The sequence below is a fragment of the Primulina eburnea genome, chromosome 15 (genome assembly GCF_022965805.1).
Source record: "Primulina eburnea isolate SZY01 chromosome 15, ASM2296580v1, whole genome shotgun sequence".
NCBI lineage: Eukaryota > Viridiplantae > Streptophyta > Magnoliopsida > Lamiales > Gesneriaceae > Primulina > Primulina eburnea.
The window spans coordinates 35,991,047-36,009,105 of NC_133115.1; the positions used below are offsets into that span (position 1 = coordinate 35,991,047).

The 18,059-nt window shown below is 34.2% G+C and overlaps 2 protein-coding genes and 1 long non-coding RNA gene across 9 annotated transcripts; 1 reads left to right on the top strand and 2 right to left on the bottom strand.

The window, feature by feature from the left end:
* Nucleotides 1–835: 835 nt before the first annotated feature.
* LOC140813936 (uncharacterized WD repeat-containing protein C2A9.03-like) lies at nt 836–5,434 on the bottom strand. 4 transcript variants are annotated; one of them, XM_073172760.1, is made up of 11 exons: nt 5,135–5,434; nt 4,404–4,575; nt 4,116–4,283; nt 3,932–4,018; nt 3,300–3,434; nt 3,094–3,204; nt 2,773–2,864; nt 2,557–2,662; nt 1,750–1,836; nt 1,503–1,576; nt 836–1,463 (listed from the first exon to the last, which is right to left on the bottom strand). In XM_073172760.1, exons 2-11 carry the CDS (start codon nt 4,542–4,544, stop codon nt 1,163–1,165), a joined length of 1,302 nt encoding a protein of 433 aa, XP_073028861.1. In that variant the 5' UTR covers nt 4,545–4,575; nt 5,135–5,434; the 3' UTR covers nt 836–1,162. The 4 variants fall into 4 exon arrangements, with proteins under 4 accessions (XP_073028861.1, XP_073028860.1, XP_073028859.1 ...); XM_073172759.1 differs by having other exon boundaries at nt 836–1,576; nt 4,404–4,558; nt 5,135–5,433; XM_073172758.1 differs by having other exon boundaries at nt 836–1,576; nt 4,404–4,546; nt 5,135–5,432.
* A 2,616-nt stretch (nt 5,435–8,050) lies between these two features.
* LOC140815001 (uncharacterized) lies at nt 8,051–10,468 on the top strand. Of its 2 annotated transcripts, none has more exons than XR_012114233.1 (4): nt 8,051–8,845; nt 9,449–9,535; nt 9,670–9,773; nt 10,344–10,468. It is a non-coding gene; the product is annotated as an uncharacterized lncRNA (long non-coding RNA). The 2 variants fall into 2 exon arrangements; XR_012114232.1 differs by having other exon boundaries at nt 9,449–9,531.
* Nucleotides 10,469–13,112: 2,644 nt separating this feature from the next.
* On the bottom strand, nt 13,113–17,739 carry LOC140813781 (uncharacterized WD repeat-containing protein C2A9.03-like). 3 transcript variants are annotated; one of them, XM_073172496.1, is made up of 11 exons: nt 17,480–17,739; nt 16,740–16,911; nt 16,452–16,619; nt 16,268–16,354; nt 15,629–15,763; nt 15,423–15,533; nt 15,104–15,195; nt 14,888–14,993; nt 14,086–14,172; nt 13,840–13,913; nt 13,113–13,800 (listed from the first exon to the last, which is right to left on the bottom strand). In XM_073172496.1, exons 2-11 carry the CDS (start codon nt 16,878–16,880, stop codon nt 13,500–13,502), a joined length of 1,302 nt encoding a protein of 433 aa, XP_073028597.1. In that variant the 5' UTR covers nt 16,881–16,911; nt 17,480–17,739; the 3' UTR covers nt 13,113–13,499. The 3 variants fall into 3 exon arrangements, with proteins under 3 accessions (XP_073028597.1, XP_073028596.1, XP_073028595.1); XM_073172495.1 differs by having other exon boundaries at nt 13,113–13,913; nt 16,740–16,882; nt 17,480–17,736; XM_073172494.1 differs by having other exon boundaries at nt 13,113–13,913; nt 17,480–17,736.
* Nucleotides 17,740–18,059: the final 320 nt, after the last annotated feature.

Consider the following 18,059-nt stretch of genomic DNA (forward strand, 5'->3'; position numbering starts at 1 on the left):
CAGCAACGGGACTTAAATCACTTGATGTTTCAGCCATAGAGTTCCCTGCCATCACAAGACTGAGAGTGGAAACAAGCAGAAGGGAAAGTTTACTCTCCTGGAACTTGTGTAACCCCAAAGTTTGAAAGCTACAAGGACATGTAAACTAAGAAAACAAGAGAAGAAGAGGGAGGGGGAGACACGGTTCTAAAATTCGCTAGACGCTAGTTCGACATCATACAAGCCCCTAGGTGTCGCTAAGCGGATTTCACGGTATCAAAAAACTTACAATAGTTCTTAGAATAAATTTCAATCCAAACTTTGTTAAATTCCAATTGACACTTGGTTCATTCCTCTTGCTTCTTCTACTACGACAAGTCAAGATAATAGACAATACAAGAGAAATCAAAATAAAAAAAAAATAACTTTCAAGTCTTCTTCGATTTTCTTATGTGTGCAGGAATGAGCTGACAAAAAATATGAGTCATGTGATAAGACAAGCGCATGCCAACAAATCGTTTTTTTAATTGGTCTTTCAATCCCAAAAAAATTAAAATAAAAAACCTGCGATGCTTTTTTATGTCATATTCTAGTTTAATTAGCATTTCACAAATTAAATGTCCAAAAAAAATTCCCAAAAAAACTCTGAACGCCTTGGCGTCCTTGCTGCTTAGGTTGGCCGCCTAGCACCTTTTCAGTGCGGCCGAGCGTAGGCGGCTACCGAGCCCGAGTTTTAAAAAAATATATTATATTTATAATAGTTGATGCGTACCTCTTATTTCCAAAACAAAAGAACATATCAGACAATTGACTTTCGCAGTATGGAAGGTATGGATATAAACAACGAACGCTAACATCGGGTAGGTAGTATCCTCTCACTAATAATTCAGAAAAGTTAGAAGTACATTTGAATTTGCCATATACACAACATATTGTACCGTTTTCCAGAGGAACTGAGAAAAGGATTTGATGTAATGCCGAATCAAATTGCTTCATGGCCCTGTTACACTCACTTCTCTAGCACAAGTAGGGGCATTATTTGAGAGCATCTCCTGTTGGACGGACAGAGGAGCAGACTAAGAAAGAGGGCTTCTAACCCTTGCCTTGCAGAATTCAACAAGTTATGCCGCCTGCCTTTTCACCAACACGGCATGCACCAACTCACAAAAGAAAACCAATTTATTCATAATAACGCATCGAGATATGAATAGTTTCTGCAACGGTTGTACTGAAGGAGGCTGCCATAGGTACGATCCCACACCCCAATGAATAGGCAATCTGTATCAGGACTAAATGAGACTCCAGAGATCTCACCAAAAAAATCAATCTCCTGCTCTTTATCATATCCATTCTTGACGTCATACACATGAACAAAATCAGCTGGTTCAGCCATCACCATAAACTGTCCGTCAGATGTGAAACGGATGGAACGAATAGCACCAAGATTTCCCTTGAGTACAGCAATAGATTTAGACAGCATCCGCGCATCCCATACACGACAAGTCTTGTCCTGGTTCCCCGTGGCAAAGGTGTACCCATTGGGATGCCACGCAGATGCAAAAGAGAAATCCAAGTGCCCTCGCATGTGCGCAATAGCCTACAAACAAGAGGAGTCAATATAGCTCCCCCAAAAAAGCAAAAAAAATAATAATAATAATTTACCAACAATACTTTCTAAGTCAACAGCAACTTAGACCAGAAATTCCACGTAGGACCTTCTCAATAGTTGTTTTACCCGACCGATGCAACGTTCAGAAGGAAAATACTAACCTTTCCAGTTTGTGAATCCACCAGCATGCCATCAGGATTGTCCCCAACAATAGCAATTATTTTTCCATCTGGACTCAGAGAAGTATGCTGCAAATAAACCAACAAAGAACTACCATTTCACATAACTTGTAGAGAGAGGAATCCACCCACACATCAAGAAAGAAAAAATAAGTAAAAACTAGCCAATCAACTATATCCAACAAAAAAACTCATCGATTTACCATTTATTACCATCAAGAAATTAGGCAAGGTCTGCACAGTTAATGCACCACAGCCATCTAGACTACTGAAGATAGAGAAAACTCAATGCTTCACTTGTATCCTCAAGTGAGTAACTTGAAACTTTATCATTAATAATTAATTGTTGCCTATGGTACCATGGCAGAGCAAACTGAACTTCAAGCAGAAATATATGATTCAAGCTCAGCAAAACATGTCGAGTGAACATCCAAAACTCACAAATATAATAAATAATTTTTAACTCCACGATCACGAATACACACAGTTCAAGATAAGTTATCACAACACATGTAAAGAATGGATCATTTCAATAATCTCGCACCAGGTCATACCCCTCTCATATCTAGCTTCCTCTAGCAAGGATGCAGGAGTAAACACATGGCTGGGAGCCCTAGGCTATGCAAGATGACATGAATTGTACACTCAGAGAGGTGACTATTATGCCAGCTCACATTGCAGAAGCAGATCAGCTTAAGCAACAAAAGTAAACTCTCGTGGCCACGTCGGAATTAAAAAAAGGGGGAATGGTTTCTACTTTATACGCATTTGCACACAATCAAAACTTACATTTACAGGCCACGGATAAGAGAAATGCTTAACAAGCTGAAATCTCTCCATATCGAAATCTCGCACACCACAGTCGTTATTGGAAGCAGTGAAATGAACAGACCCACTGATAATGATTTAAACCCATTAGTATGACATAGAGATAGTAAGAACTGCAAGAGCCGCAGTACATTACCCAAGAGAATTTGTTTGATATTAAAAAATGAAAAATGTCACCTTGGACTGCCATAGATATCAATTGCATTTGTGATAGCATTATCGTCGTAAGTTGTCCTCATGCAAAAGCTAACCCCAGGCCGATCGAGATACTACAACAATTACAAAATAGTCAGTCACAGTTTCAATATAATATCCAGCTATCAAGAAGCAACAATTGGCATTCCAAACATAGTTGCTTGTTCATATCAATTATATTATGCCGATAGGCGCATGATAAAATTGATCTACGGCAACACTATTTGCAGTGATACACCATATATTACCAGAAAAAACACATACTAAGTCAAATCTTACATCGATGAATAAGGAGAATATTACCTTGCAAATAAGCTCCCCTTGGAATCCCCCAGCAATCAACAAATTGTCGCGGACTGCAAGGGTGCTTACTTGTGTATGAGTAAATCCTTCCAGCAAACTTCCAGGATGTTTCTAAAAGAGAGATAATTGGTTTAGCTGTCATAAAACCCATGAAAAGAAAAATAAAATATAAGTGAAAACAAATTAACCCAATCAGATATACACACCTCACAAGGAGCCACATGACCCGAAACATTAAGAACTTCAGTCTTTTTGGAACTCAATGACGACCAATGAATGATTGAGTAATGCGACATGAGGTAAACATCATGCTTCGAGGTTGACCAAACCAGGTTCCTCAACTGCAAAGGCAGACAAGACTCATCGAATTTTACAAGTTTTCTCCACATCGACTATGAAGCAGTCAACAAGCAACCAGAAGACGCAAAACTCCAAGGATAATTGGCGGTGGTTATGGACCATGGTTTTCAGTAACATACTAACATTAATCTTAGAGGGTCATTCCAACTTGATTAGATCATATTTTTTTTCTCAAACACTTCCAATATCATACCATATAAAAACAAATTCATCATTAATGATTAATCACATCACCCAAAAATTAGCAGCATAATCAATTTATGACTTCAACTCACCTAGCTCCAACAAGAAATCCATTAGTTCCCATCTAGATCAATAAAAGAAGCATTTTTATTTTCATCTTGCTTCAGGCGTTCAGAATATCTATTTTGGTGCATGAAAGACAATGTAGGAGATTCTATTCACAGATCAAAAGCTTCAATCGGTAGTCATCAGCAGGAAACGGGAGAAAAGCCCAGAGCAGAAAATATCATCTAACCTGAAAATGAAGAATAGTCGATTTGACAGATCTCGTGTTCTGCCAGAACTCATAATATACTCCACCTTTTCTTGTTAATTTGCATTCCTGTTAAATCAAAAGCAAGATGTACACACTTTATGCACCAATAAGAGTTACAGAACTAGTCACCACATCACTGCGACCATTTAACACTGACACTTACCTTTTCTGATCCCTCTCCAGATTGGGGTATATTTTCGTAATTCTTATACTGTTCTAGTCTAGTCTGCCTATACTTCTCCCGGGATATGCTTAGCCTCTCCCATGGAATGCCTTGGATGTCCTTTCCCTTCCGTGCCTCAGCAGAAGAAGTATCTGTAATCTTGTTGTCCTGATTCCACATCTCAGTTAGTTTGTATCAACCATATTCCATGGCAAATGATGAAGGGAGAACTTTTAAATCAACAACATATTAGTGTGCGTGAATGATTTGGAGGCATATTGAACTGACCAAATTGTCATATTCATCCTCCTCTTCCTCCTCTGACTCCGAATCTCCAATTAATCGACCAGCAAAATACATATCTTCTTCTACTTCACCCATTTCATCGTCACCAGCTGCGTAATCTATCTCTTCCTCTTGAAAGGACATCTCTGAGTATGCAACTTTGATAGCTAATCAACTTCACATCATGCAATCATAACATTTTACAATGGATAGAATTACTCAAATGTGGAAGGAAACCCCACAGATTTAAAAGAAACTAAGACTTTCTCATAAATGGAGATGATAAATTTTGGAAGTACGAAGGACGCCCTGCCCAACAACACACGAGCCACTAAAGGATTTTTGAAAGAAAAGAAGCTATACGGATAAGAAATTCTATGATTAATCCTGATGTTTTGCGACATTAACAATTCATAATCTAAACAAGAGAATCACAAGGAAACCACAAACAACAAAATAAAACTACAAAAGGAATCACAGAAGGAAATTTATGTTCGGTACGAAAAGTAAAGATCTTTGTAACCAAATAAAAATTTAAAGACTTGGAAGTTAGCAAAATGGAAGAGAGATGAAGGGAAAAATGCAAAGGAGTACTCTGCACTCACTAATGGAACCCTAGGTACTGAAAAGCAACAAAATTGACGAACACAGCATAACCTAACAAATCAACAACACAGAAATCGCAACTATAACATAAAAAAGGATGGCATAAAAATCAAAACTTCAATTCTAACCTGTAAATCCTTTATTTGATTTATTTACAACGAAATGTTGAATTGCCAAGCGAAAATTACAACAAAAGAGTCTCCAGACTCCGATCGAAGAGCTTGGGTCCAAGTTTCTTCGCCTTCGATCAAGATGATGATCTATACAGCGCAATTCAGAAAGCCAAAATCATGATATACGACAGCAACGAGTTTTATTTTTCTTTTTTAATTGTCGATTTTGATTGCGGTAAAGAAAATGTGATAATTAGGTTTTGATTTGTGCTGTTTTGGATGTGGGGAAAATCTTCACCGCATTTTATATGGCTAAAAAACGAATTTAGGTATAAATACAAGGTAATGTTCGGAAAAACTAGATAATGTCAAAGCATTTTCAGCAATTAAATTTTAATCAGCCCCTCGTATTCTCATTTATTTCCAATTAACCACAAAGTTCACAGTCACCCCCTGATATGATTTATTTGATCATGGCAAGAGATTCAATTGTCCCTTTAGTCCCCATTAATTCTTGCAATTTCTGCTACATATCAGTAATTTTCTGATGACAAAACCAGCATATAGACCTGCAATCTTATTGTGATGCACCGAAAAAACAATGTATATAAAATTTTAATCTCTGTAAATTTTATTCATGAATCTTAAAGAGAATAAATTTCTGTAAATTTTATTAATGAATCTTAAAATAATTTTTAAGCATAACAGTTATTTATGAACCCAAGAGTGGTTTCGTTTGAAGTCCGACGAGTTGTAGTGAAATTTTGTGGATCCGACGGAGGTTTGATAATTATGTGTATTGTTGAACATAGTATTTTCTAAAATTTACAACCGTCTCTTTTCTCGACTTTATGTTCTCTTCCATGTCTCAATCTTCATTTTTTGTTTAAGCACTTTACTTTTTATGGATTATATTGATGCTTTCTTAATTTTTTATTTCAATGTTTTTAAGTATTTATGAAACTATTTGACTGAAATATATTTTTCTTCTATGTTTACTATGATATTGTTTAGTATTTTTTTCTTAAAAAGTAAGCGGGTTAAAAATAAGCGGGTCGGCCCGCCTAGCCCGCGGCCCAAGGTGGGTTGGGCTGGGTGGCCATTTAGAGGCCCGTGAAAATGACGGGCTGGCCCGCCCTGCCAGCCCGTTATGACATGTCTACCTGCAATCTTATTGTCATTCACAGGAAAATCAATGTACATAATTTCTATTATTAGCATTTTAAATAAATTTCTTCAGACAACAAGAGATTGAGATATGACAATTTATACGAAGACACTAATCTTTCTATTCAGAAAGGATTCCTCTACAAGCAAGTAAATAACACATCTTTTTTAACTCTATTGTTATTGACTCAAATTCATGTCCACACAAATTATATTAATATTTTGAACTCTAAAGTTATAAATTGGTAGTTTGAATCAAAATCATAAAAAATTCTTGAACCATGATGGATCGATGATGTTATCTCAACCAAAAGTGAGAAAAAGACCGCCTGAATGCATGGTTGAAAAATGAATTTTCTGTTGGTTTTTTGAGCTAGAGTTTGGTCCATTCAAGAATAAATTTGCGAACCTTCGATACTAGATTACATGATCAAGTAAGTCCCTTTCGATCACATGCTTCTAGGAAGTATGTAACAAGAGTGGCAATCGAGTTTGATGAGTACCTTGATACGTTCTATTTTTTCATGTAATGGTCGCTGAACTTGAATCGAAACTTCATAAAAGTCTAAAAAGAGGCGAAACTTGAAATTTGTAGCAAATGGCTTCTATACTTTATGCCTATAGAGGCCCTCGACGATAGACATTGATATGGTGGTTTAAAAATGCCTATGCACTACGAGCAATCAACCGATTTTGAACCGACCAAACTGGACAGTTACTGAGTTACAAGACATCATTAAATCAATAAACTGGAAGCAAGTAATTCACCGTCATTGATCCTTAAAACACATTATTAAGTATATTTAATCTCCTAATTTGGATATTTGTTGTACTAATGTGTCTTCTCAATATAAAAGATTATATCAAGATTTTCCCGCTTCGGGAAAATCAAATGATAAGTTGTAAATGATAAAAAATATACAACAACAATGAGTTCTAATTATAGTTGAAAGATATAATTATATGAGTCTCTGAATTAAATGTAGACATATTTAAATTGGTTAAAAGATAATACAATATCTTGGGTAGAAATCTCGTTCCGTTAGGTGAATTTGTATGTATAAATATAAGATTTTTTCATGACAATATTTGAAGTTCATGATTATTGATTTTTTATTTTAGCACTTGTAGGTTATGCTTTTTAGCTGACACTGATCTCATAATATTTTATGAAGGTTCAAAACATCATAGATAAAGCTCCACATGAATATCATTTTTTGTTTTTAATCCGACAAGTTTTCAAGTTTTATGTTGAGTTGTTTTCGATCTATCGACAAATATTTCATATTGTAATCTGTTCACTATAAGTTTAGAACTTTTTCATAAATTTAATTGCATTTGAATCTTCTAAATGTAAGAGAATCTCGAAGAAGTGATAATCCTATATGCCAATGCAAAATATACTGGGAAACAAAAAGGCTTGTGTACAATGTGCGTCTTGAGTTGAGATTTGTCTATATACAGTATTTTTGACAGTGGAGAACACGTGCCTGAATGGACAATCGTATGTCAAATTTTCTTTTCTTTTTTTCAAAAAATTTTCAAAAACAAATTTCTATCGAGCATCTTCATTTAATCCATTAAATATTTTTATTTATATTCGTATTTGTGTAATTGTCATTTTTTTTGTATAGTGGAGGCAGTTGTCATGGCTGCAGGAGCAGCACCTTGAGGCCTCAGCTTCGGCCTTACTTTATTTCAATTCGGTGTTTCTCCTCTGTTTACTTGATTCTTCCTTTTCCTTCAATTTCACCACAGGTCCTCCTTTCGCTCGCTGGAATATCTTGTTCTTTTTTATTGTTATTTTTAATTTTTATCGGTTGATATTTGTCTGTATCTATTTGTTTTATTCCTCCGCGGAGCTAGTTTTAGCTAATTTAGGGGTTATTTTCGTGGTTTTGAGCTCTGCTTCTTTGGATCGAACCAATTTGTTTGCCTTCTGTACTTCTTCCTTTCAATCTTCATCTTACCTTCTTTCTTTTCTTTTCTTGATTCAAGAACTTTGGAAAATTGGGTTTGGAGATCTGTCTCGATTAAACTAATTTTAGATTCTTTTTCTAGGTTATGTTTGGGTTTTCACATGGGCTTTTGAGACAATATGTTTTCCTTTTTTTACCCCATTTAATCCAGATGTGAGAAGAGCTACAGTTGTCGAGTATCGATGTTATAGAAGGAAAATATTGAAAAGGTTGGAAATTTTAGCCATTTGAACCATAAATTTCGTGTCTTTACTCCAAGATTCAGCCTTTGCTCAATGAAGTTGATCTTCGGGGAGGTGTCGCTGCTGTTATTGTTTGTTTTTTGAAAATGATAGTCGAGATAGTGTTGACTAAGTTCTTATAGTTAGGATGTTACCTTTTATGATTTTGAGCTTAGTTCCTTAAACTTGAGTTGGATTTTCTTCTCCTAGTTATATTTAACGAATAAAGATACAGAAGTCAGCCTCCACATTTGCAATTGGGAAATAAATTAATTCAATCCTTTTGGGAGTGGCTGCTTAGTTAGTTTTCCATTCAAGATGATCGAGCAGTTCATTAATTTTGTTATTCGGCCGCCTAGGTACATTTATTCGTCTCTCTTGTTCAATTTTCTTGTTTACTCTCAGGATGTTGGTTTTTGAACTTGCTTGTCTTTTTAGTAAAATCTGTGATATTTATTGTGCTATAAAATTGGACCGTATATAAATTATCTTGTAAGTGATTGAAAATTTAGACCAACTCATTTCTCGAATCAGTGTCTTGTTCACATTCATCACCCCCTTGGTAAGCTGCCTCCTTTTCTATGGTCAAGCGAAGATGTAAATTGGTTGGTAACATCAACTACCCAATTTGGATATAAATTGTTCTTTTATTTACTGATCAAAGTACAGGAAGTGGAGGAACAAAAATTTGCAATTTTACGAACCAAGTGATTCTTGGTAGAGCTTCTTGCGTTCTAGATGTTGCTGCTTATATATACACTATCTTCTGGTCCCTTAAAATAGTTATTTTACGTGATAGCTTCTAAACCTCAAATAATCTATTCACTTTTTTCTCTATGATACCTTTACAATTTTGCAAATTATGACTCATTGTGATACCTTGTAGCATTTGCCCGCACATCTAAGCTCTTTCTTTGCATTAATGTTTTTACCTGTAGTCTAACCTCCTGCTTTTAAAACAGGGCTGAATATAACCCAGATCAGTATATATGGGAAAAGGATTTTACTCTCGGAGGAAGAAAAGTACATAAGAGAAGACCTGGAGGCAAGTATGGCCATCAGTCAACAGAAACATATATTTTTCAATTAATTAATAGGAATATAAGATGCTTGTTTCCATTTTCAACCATGAAGTTCTGAATGTATTAAAGAGTTAAAAAATACGGACTGCTTGATTTTGCAGCTTATGAATGAAAGAGGCCATAGCTTGAGGTGTAGTCATTATGTCCCTTCACAGGTTCCTGAGGATGTTCCCCTTCCCTGTGTTATCTACTGCCATGGAAACAGGTATTCAATTGGCTTCTAAGTTCTAAATTACCATGTTAGAACATAGTTGCTGCTGCATACCATGGAATGCACTAAATGTATTACCTCATATAGTCATATAGTCTGGGTGGCGTCTGTAGGAACACCGTGAGGAAAACAGAAGTATCATAACATGTTTTACTATTGAGATGTTTAAAGCGGTATCTGATTTTGTCCATCTTTGATGTATGTTTGCAGTTAGTTATATTCAGCGTGTTTAGTTGGAATGTAGATCGTGGATTCTACCTTTCTAGTGTAGTATTGTTTCTGGTTTACCATCTAGTTGGTTCTCTGCAGAACTGGCCGAAAAAACGATGTCTTTTTTTTTTTTTTTATAAAAGTGGCAATTGATGTTGGGAAAAGCAGATTGCCTGGATTGAATCTCAGAATATATAGAATTTTATATGTATACAGTACTTTTCTAAGTATAAGCTTTCATATGTTTAAGGTAGTACATTTTTTTCAAAGAAAAACACCATCGTGTAAAATTATCAATTATTGAGGCTAGGTGTGTGAGCTTGTGAATCTTATTTGTTTATTTTTCTCATGCAGTGGGTGTCGAGCGGATGGGAATGAGGCAGCTGTGGTTCTTCTGCCTTCGAGTATTACTGTATTCACTCTTGATTTTTCAGGGTCTGGCTTATCTGATGGGGATTATGTCAGTCTTGGTTGGTATGTTTATATTATCTATACAAAATTTATGTGTTAGATTTTATAAATTAATAATGTTGATTTATAGTGTAATTAATTGCTACGACATGCCATGTGAGTATGCACTACCTTATTAATATTAACGTTAACAGAATTTACACATTTTGGCGAGTAGGGCATCCGTAGAGACAGTAGCATATCAAAACTTTTATATATATATATATATATATATATATATATATATATATATATATATATATATATAATTAGGAATGAGCACGTGTGATGCACGTGGTCATAAATGGAGTGCATATAGTGATGGTCAAATAAAATTCTTTTAATTAACTAAATTATCATAATAATGTTAAAATAAAACCCCTAAACTTGTTAAATATCAATTTTGTTTTTCTAAGTTTTTTAACTCCTTGCAAATTTTGTTTTAACTTTTTCTTTTTTTAGAATAGATATTACACATCAACTCAAATATTTTAAATGATATAGTAGCTCAATCGTCATAATTTGATCTATGTATTCAACAAAGACAATTATTGCACTCCAACAATATCAATAATTACACTAATTGTAATATATGATAATCGATCTCATGCATTTGACTCTTATAAATACCAATTGTAGGATCATGCATGTATTTGTCGTTTTACCAAAAGTTATAACCTAGGTAACGATGTAACATTAAATAAAATCTTTTAAAATCTTAAAACAACTCAAACGTCACATTTCGATTGTTATATCTTATATAAACAATTATTGCACCTAACAAATATGATATAGTTGTTATTTTACATTCTAGAAATCATTTTTCTAAATCAAATTTATTCTCACTAATCAAATAATCTCATCGAACACAAAGTAGTTTTAATTACTAATAATAATTTAAACACAAATATTAATTGTTAGGGTGATCACTCATGTCCTCACATATGCTTCATTAAGTTGCAATCATAGTAATAATGCACAATGAATTGGTAAACATAACTCACTTAATTTAATAAGTGAGTAATATCAAATAACAATTTTGTTATTTTGAAATGTGAAAAATAGTTCTTGTATATATAAATTCATAATATATAATGATAAATTAATTAATTTGTAGAAAAGAGAAAAAAATATTTTTTATGTATGTAATTTCATCATATACAATTAGAAATTAATTAATAGATTGAAAAAACAAACAAGATAACAAATCAATATATTATATATGATGATTTCGTAATAGAATTATGCTAATATAATCATACTTTGTATTATGTTTACAACACAATTAAAAATTGATAACAAAATATATAATAATAGAAACTTTTTTTAAAAACATTATTATCTAAAATATTATCATAATATATAATGAATCATAAGTGAAATCACTAAATTATAGAGTAACTATTTATTTAATTATTACTTAAATCAATTTATTGGAATTTGTCAAAAATTTAGCATTTTTTATCATATACATAAAAATATCAAGAACTTCATAAATTCTTTGATATTAATTTAAAATTTTAATTTAAATACATAAAAAATTCTTAAGTTCCTAAAAAAATTATTTTATAATAATCTAATATACTTGTAATAATATAAGAAAGTTGGAAATATATATTAAAGTTGAAGAGTTCACTAAAATTTATTAGTTATATATGAAATATTAAAAAAATTATTAGAAGTTTTAAATTTTTCGTAATTTTTATCAGCTATATAAAATATCAAGAGTTTCATAAATTTATAGATACTAATTAGTAAAAATAACTTAAATTAAATATATAAAATTTATAAAAAAAATTAATATAACATGTTTATAATAGTATGAAAAAATGAAAAATATAGTTGAAAAACCCACAAATTTTATTAGTTATATTTAAAAATTAAAGCGAGTTACATTCATATATGGTACAAGATTTTCTACCACGTAATGAGAGGTACAAGTAGCAAAACCATAATTAAAAAATAATTCATTAAAAAATAATTTGAGAAAAGTATTGCAAAATTGCAATCACATAATAATTTTACGTTAAAAAAATATTTTTACAAATAATCTTTACAAATAATCTGTAATATATTTTAATATCTATAAAATATAAGAAGCTTTTTTACAAATAATCTTTACAAATAATCTGTAATATATTTTAATATCTATAAAATATATGATGCTTCTTAGTTCATATTTTAAAATCATTTTGTAATAAAAGTGGCACGTCGTTAGGCAAAAACTTATAATGGTTCTTAGAATAAATTTCAACTCAAACTTTGTTAAAAGCCAATTGACATTTAGTGCATTCCTCTTGCTTCTTCTACTTAAGATAAGTCAAGATAATAAACAATGCAAGAGAAATCAAAATAAAAAATTTAACTTTAGAGTTTGGTTCGATTTTCTTATGTGTGCAAGAATAAGCAGACAAAAAAGATAAAAGTCATGTGGTAAGATAAACGCAAACCAACAAATCGTTTTTTAAATTTGTCAAAAATTAAAAGCCCAAAAAAAATTCCCAAAAAAACTCTAAACGCCTAGACTGCCTTAGCACCCTTGTTGCTTAGGTAGGCCGCCTAGCACCTTTTCAATGTGGCCGTGCGTAGGCGGCTACCTAGCCCGAGTTTTAAAACAATATATTATATTTATAGGAGTTGATGCGTACCTCTTATTTCCAAAACAAAAGAACATATCAAACAATTGGCTTTCGCAGAATCGAAGGTAATGGATATAAACAATGAACACTAACATCGGGTAGGTAGTATCCTCTCGCTAATAATTCAGAAAAGTTAGAAGCACATTTGAATTTGCCATATACACAACATATTGTACCGTTTTCCAGAGGAACTGAGAAAAGGATTTCATGTAATGCCGAATCAAATTGCTTCATGGCCCTGTTACACTCACTTCTCTAGCACAAGTAGAGGCATTATTTGAGAGCATCTCCTGTTGGACGGACAGAGGAGCAGACTAAGAAAGAGGGCTTCTAACCCTTGTCTTGCAGAATTCAACAAGTTATGCCGCCTGCCTTTTCACCAACACGGCATGCACCAACTCACAAAAGAAAACCAATTTATTCATAATAACGCATCGAGATATGAATAGTTTCTGCAACGGTTGTACTGAAGGAGGCTGCCATAGGTACGATCCCACACCCCAATGAATAGGCAATCTGTATCAGGACTAAATGAGACTCCAGAGATCTCACCAAAAAAATCAATCTCCTGCTCTTTATCATATCCATTCTTGACGTCATACACATGAACAAAATCAGCTGGTTCAGCCATCACCATAAACTGCCCGTCAGATGTGAAACGGATGGAACGAATAGCACCAAGATTTCCCTTGAGTACAGCAATAGATTTAGACAGCATCCGCGCATCCCATACACGACAAGTCTTGTCCTGGTTCCCCGTGGCAAAGGTGTACCCATTGGGATGCCACGCAGATGCAAAAGAGAAATCCAAGTGCCCTCGCATGTGCGCAATAGCCTACAAACAAGAGGAGTCAATATAGCTCCCCCAAAAAAGCAAAAAAAAAAATAATAATAATTTACCAACAATACTTTCTAAGTCAACAGCAACTTAGACCAGAATTCCACGTAGGACCTTCTCAATATTTGTTTTACCCGACCGATGCAACTTTCAGAAGGAAAATACTAACCTTTCCAGTTTGTGAATCCACCAGCATGCCATCAGGATTGTCCCCAACAATAGCAATTATTTTTCCATCTGGACTTAGAGAAGTATGCTGCAAATAAACCAACAAAGAACTACCATTTCACATATCTAGTAGAGAGAGGAATCCACCCACACATCAAGAAAGAAAAAATAAGTAAAAACTAGCCAATCAACTATATCCAACAAAAAAACTCATAGATTTACCATTTATTACCATCAAGAAATTAGGCAAGGTCTGCACAGTTAATGCACAGCCATCTAGACTACTGAAGATAGAGAAAACTCAATGCTTCACTTGTATCTTCAAGTGAGTAACTTGCAACTTTATCATTAATAATTAATTGTTGCCTAGGCTACCATGGCAGAGCAAACTGAACTTCAAGCAGAAATATATGATTCAAGCTCAGTAAAACATGTCGAGTGAACATCCAAAACTCACAAATATAATAAATAATTTTAACTCCACGATTACGAATACACGCAGTTCAAGATAAGTTATCACAACACATGTAAAGAATGGATGATTTCAATAATCTCGCACCAGGTCATACCCCTCTCATATCTAGCTTCCTCTAGCAAGGATGCAGGAGTAACCACATGGCTAGGAGCCCTAGGCTATGCAAGATGACATGAATTGTACACTCACAGAGGTGACTATTATGCCAGCTCACATTGCAGAAGCAGATCAGCTTAAGCAACAAAAGTAAACTCTCGTGGCCACATCGGAATTAAAAAAGGGGGAATGTTTTCGACTTTATACGCATTTGCACACAATCAAAACTTACATTTACAGGCCACGGATAAGAGAAATGCTTAACAAGCTGAAATCTCTCCATATCGAAATCTCGCACACCACAGTCGTTATTGGAAGCAGTGAAATGAACAGAACCACTGATAATGATTTAAACCCATTAGTATGACATAGAGATAGTAAGAACTGCCAGTGCCGCAGTACATTACCCAAGAGAATTTGTTTGATATTAAAATATGAAAAATGTCACCTTGGACTGCCATAGATATCAATTGCATTTGTGATAGCATTATCGTCGTAAGTTGTCCTCATGCAAAAGCTAACCCCAGGCCGATCAAGATACTACAACAATTACAAAATAGTCACTCACAGTTTCAATATAATATCCAGCTATCCAGAAGCAACAATTGGCATTCCAAACATAGTCGCTTGTTCATATCAATTATATTATGCCGATAGGCGCATGATAAAATTGATCTACGGCAACACTATTTGCAGTGATACACCATATATCATCAGAAAAACACTACTAAGTCAAATCTTACATCGATGAATAAGGAGAATATTACCTTGCAAATAAGCTCCCCTTGGAATCCCCCAGCAATCAACAAATTGTCACGGACTGCAAGGGTGCTTACTTGTGTATGAGTAAATCCTTCCAGCAAACTTCCAGGATGTTTCTAAAAGAGAGATAATTGGTTTAGCTGTCATGAAACCCATGAAAAGAAAAATAAAATATAAGTGAAAACAAATTAACCCAATCAGATATACACACCTCACAAGGAGCCACATGACCAGAAACATTAAGAACTTCAGTCTTTTTGGAACTCAATGACGACCAATGAATGATTGAGTAATGCGACATGAGGTAAACATCATGCTTCGAGGTTGACCAAACCAGGTTCCTCAACTGCAAAGGCAGACAAGACTCATCGAATTTTACAAGTTTACTCCACATCGACTATGAAGCAGTCAACAAGGAACCAGAAGACGCAAAACTCCAAGGATAATTGGCATGGTATGGTTATGGACCATAGTTTTCAGTAACATACTAAAATTAATCTTAGAGGGTAATTCCAACTTGATTAGATCATATTTTTTTTCTCAAACACTTCCAATATCATACCATATAAAACAAATTCATCATTAATCACATCACCCAAAAATTAGCAGCATAATCAATTTATGACTTCAACTCACCTTGCTCCAACAAGAATCCATTAGTTCCCATCTAGATCAATAAAAGAAGCATTTTTATTTTCATCTTGCTTTAGGCGTTCATATTATCTATTTCGGTGCATTAATGCAAAGTGAAAGTACAATGTAGGAGATTCTATTCACAGATCAAAAGCTTCAATCGATAGTCATCAGCAGGAAACAGGAGAAAAGCCCAGAGCAGAAAATATCATCTAACCTGAAAATGAAGAATAGTCGATTTGACAGATCTCGTGTTCTGCCAGAACTCATAATACACTCCACCTTTTCTTGTTAATTTGCATTCCTGTTAAATCAAAAGCAAGATGTACACACTTTATGCACCAATAAGAGTTACAGAACTTGTCACCACATCACTGCGACCATTTAAAACTGACACTTACCTTTTCTGATCCCTCTCCAGATTGGGGTATATTTTCGTAATTCTTATACTGTTCTAGTCTAGTCTGCCTATACTTCTCCCGGGATATGCTTAGCCTCTCCCATGGAATGCCTTGGATGTCCTTTCCCTTCCGTGCCTCAGCAGCAGAAGTATCTGTAATCTTGTTGTCCTGATTCCACATCTCAGTTAGTTTGTATCATCCATATTCCATGGCAAATGATGAAAGGAGAACTTTTAAATCAACAACATATTAGTGTGCGTGAATGATTTGGAGGCATATTGAACTGACCAAATTGTCATATTCATCCTCCTCTTCCTCCTCTGACTCCGAATCTCCAATTAATCGACCAGCAAAATACATATCTTCTTCTACTTCACCCATTTCATCGTCACCAGCTGCGTAATCTATCTCTTCCTCTTGAAAGGACATCTCTGAGTATGCAACTTTGATAGCTAATCAACTTTACATCATGGAATCATAACATTTTACAATGGATAGAATTACTCAATTGTGGAAGGAAACCCCTCAGATTTAAAAGAAAACTAAGACTTTCTCATAAATGGAGATGATAAATTTTTGAACTACGAAGGACGACCTGCCCAACAACACACGAGCCACTAAAGGATTGTTGAAAGAAAAGAAGCTATACGGATAAGAAATTATAGGAATAATCCTGCTGTTTTGTGACATTAACAATTCATAATCTAAACAAGAGAATCCCAAGAAAACCACGAACGACAAAATAAAACTATAAAAGGAATCACAGAAGGAAATTTATGTTCGGTATGAAAAGTAAAGATCTTTGTAACCAAATAAAAATTTAAAGACTCGGAAGTTGGCAAAATGGAAGAGAGATCAAGGGAAAAATGAAAAGGAGTACTCTGCACTCACTAATGGAACCCTAGGTACTGAAAAGCAACAAAATTGACGAACACAGCATAACCTAACAAATCAACGACACAGAAATCGCAACTATATGGACTTAACATAAAAAAGGATGGCATAAAAATCAAAACTTCAATTCTAACCTGTAAATCCTTTATTTGATTTATTTACAACGAAATGTTGAATTGCCAAGCGAAAATTACAACAAAAAAGTCTCCAGACTCCGATCGAAGAGTTTGGGTCCAAGTTTCTTCGCCTTCGATCAAGATGATGATCTATACAGCTCAATTCAGAAAGCAAAAATCATGATATACGACATCAACGAGTTTTATTTTTCTTTTTTAAATTGTCGATTTTGATTGCGGTAAAGAAAATGTGATAATTAGGTTTTGATTTGTGCTGTTTTGGATGTGGGGAAAATCTTCACCGCATTTTATATGGCTGAAAACGAATTTAGGTAAATACAAGGTAACGCTCTGAAAAACTAGATAATGTCAAAGCATTTTCAGCAATTAAATTTTAATCAACCCTTCGTATTCTCATTTATTCCCAATTAACCACAAAGTTCACATTCACCCCCTGATATTATTTATTTGATCATGGCAAGAGATTCAATTGTCCCTCTAGTCCCATTAATTCTTGCAATTTCTGCTACATATCAGTAATTTTTTCTGATGACAAAACCATCATATAGACCTGCAATCTTATTGTCTATGCACCGAA

Bases quoted from the DNA above. Each gene is read 5' to 3' on its own strand.
- LOC140813936 (XM_073172759.1), bottom strand. From the start codon at position 4,544: ATGTCCTTTCAAGAGGAAGAGATAGATTACGCAGCTGGTGACGATGAA. The intron at 4,284-4,403 runs GTCAGTTCAATA...ATGTGGAATCAG, and splicing joins AGGATGAATATGACAATTTG to GACAACAAGATTACAGATAC. The intron at 3,205-3,299 runs GTGTGTATATCT...TCTCTCTTTTAG, and splicing joins GTCATGTGGCTCCTTGTGAG to AAACATCCTGGAAGTTTGCT.
- LOC140813781 (XM_073172495.1), bottom strand. From the start codon at position 16,880: ATGTCCTTTCAAGAGGAAGAGATAGATTACGCAGCTGGTGACGATGAA. The intron at 16,355-16,451 runs GTAAGTGTCAGT...TTGATTTAACAG, and splicing joins CTGGAGAGGGATCAGAAAAG to GAATGCAAATTAACAAGAAA. The intron at 15,764-16,267 runs GTTAGATGATAT...CTGCCTTTGCAG, and splicing joins CGACTATTCTTCATTTTCAG to TTGAGGAACCTGGTTTGGTC.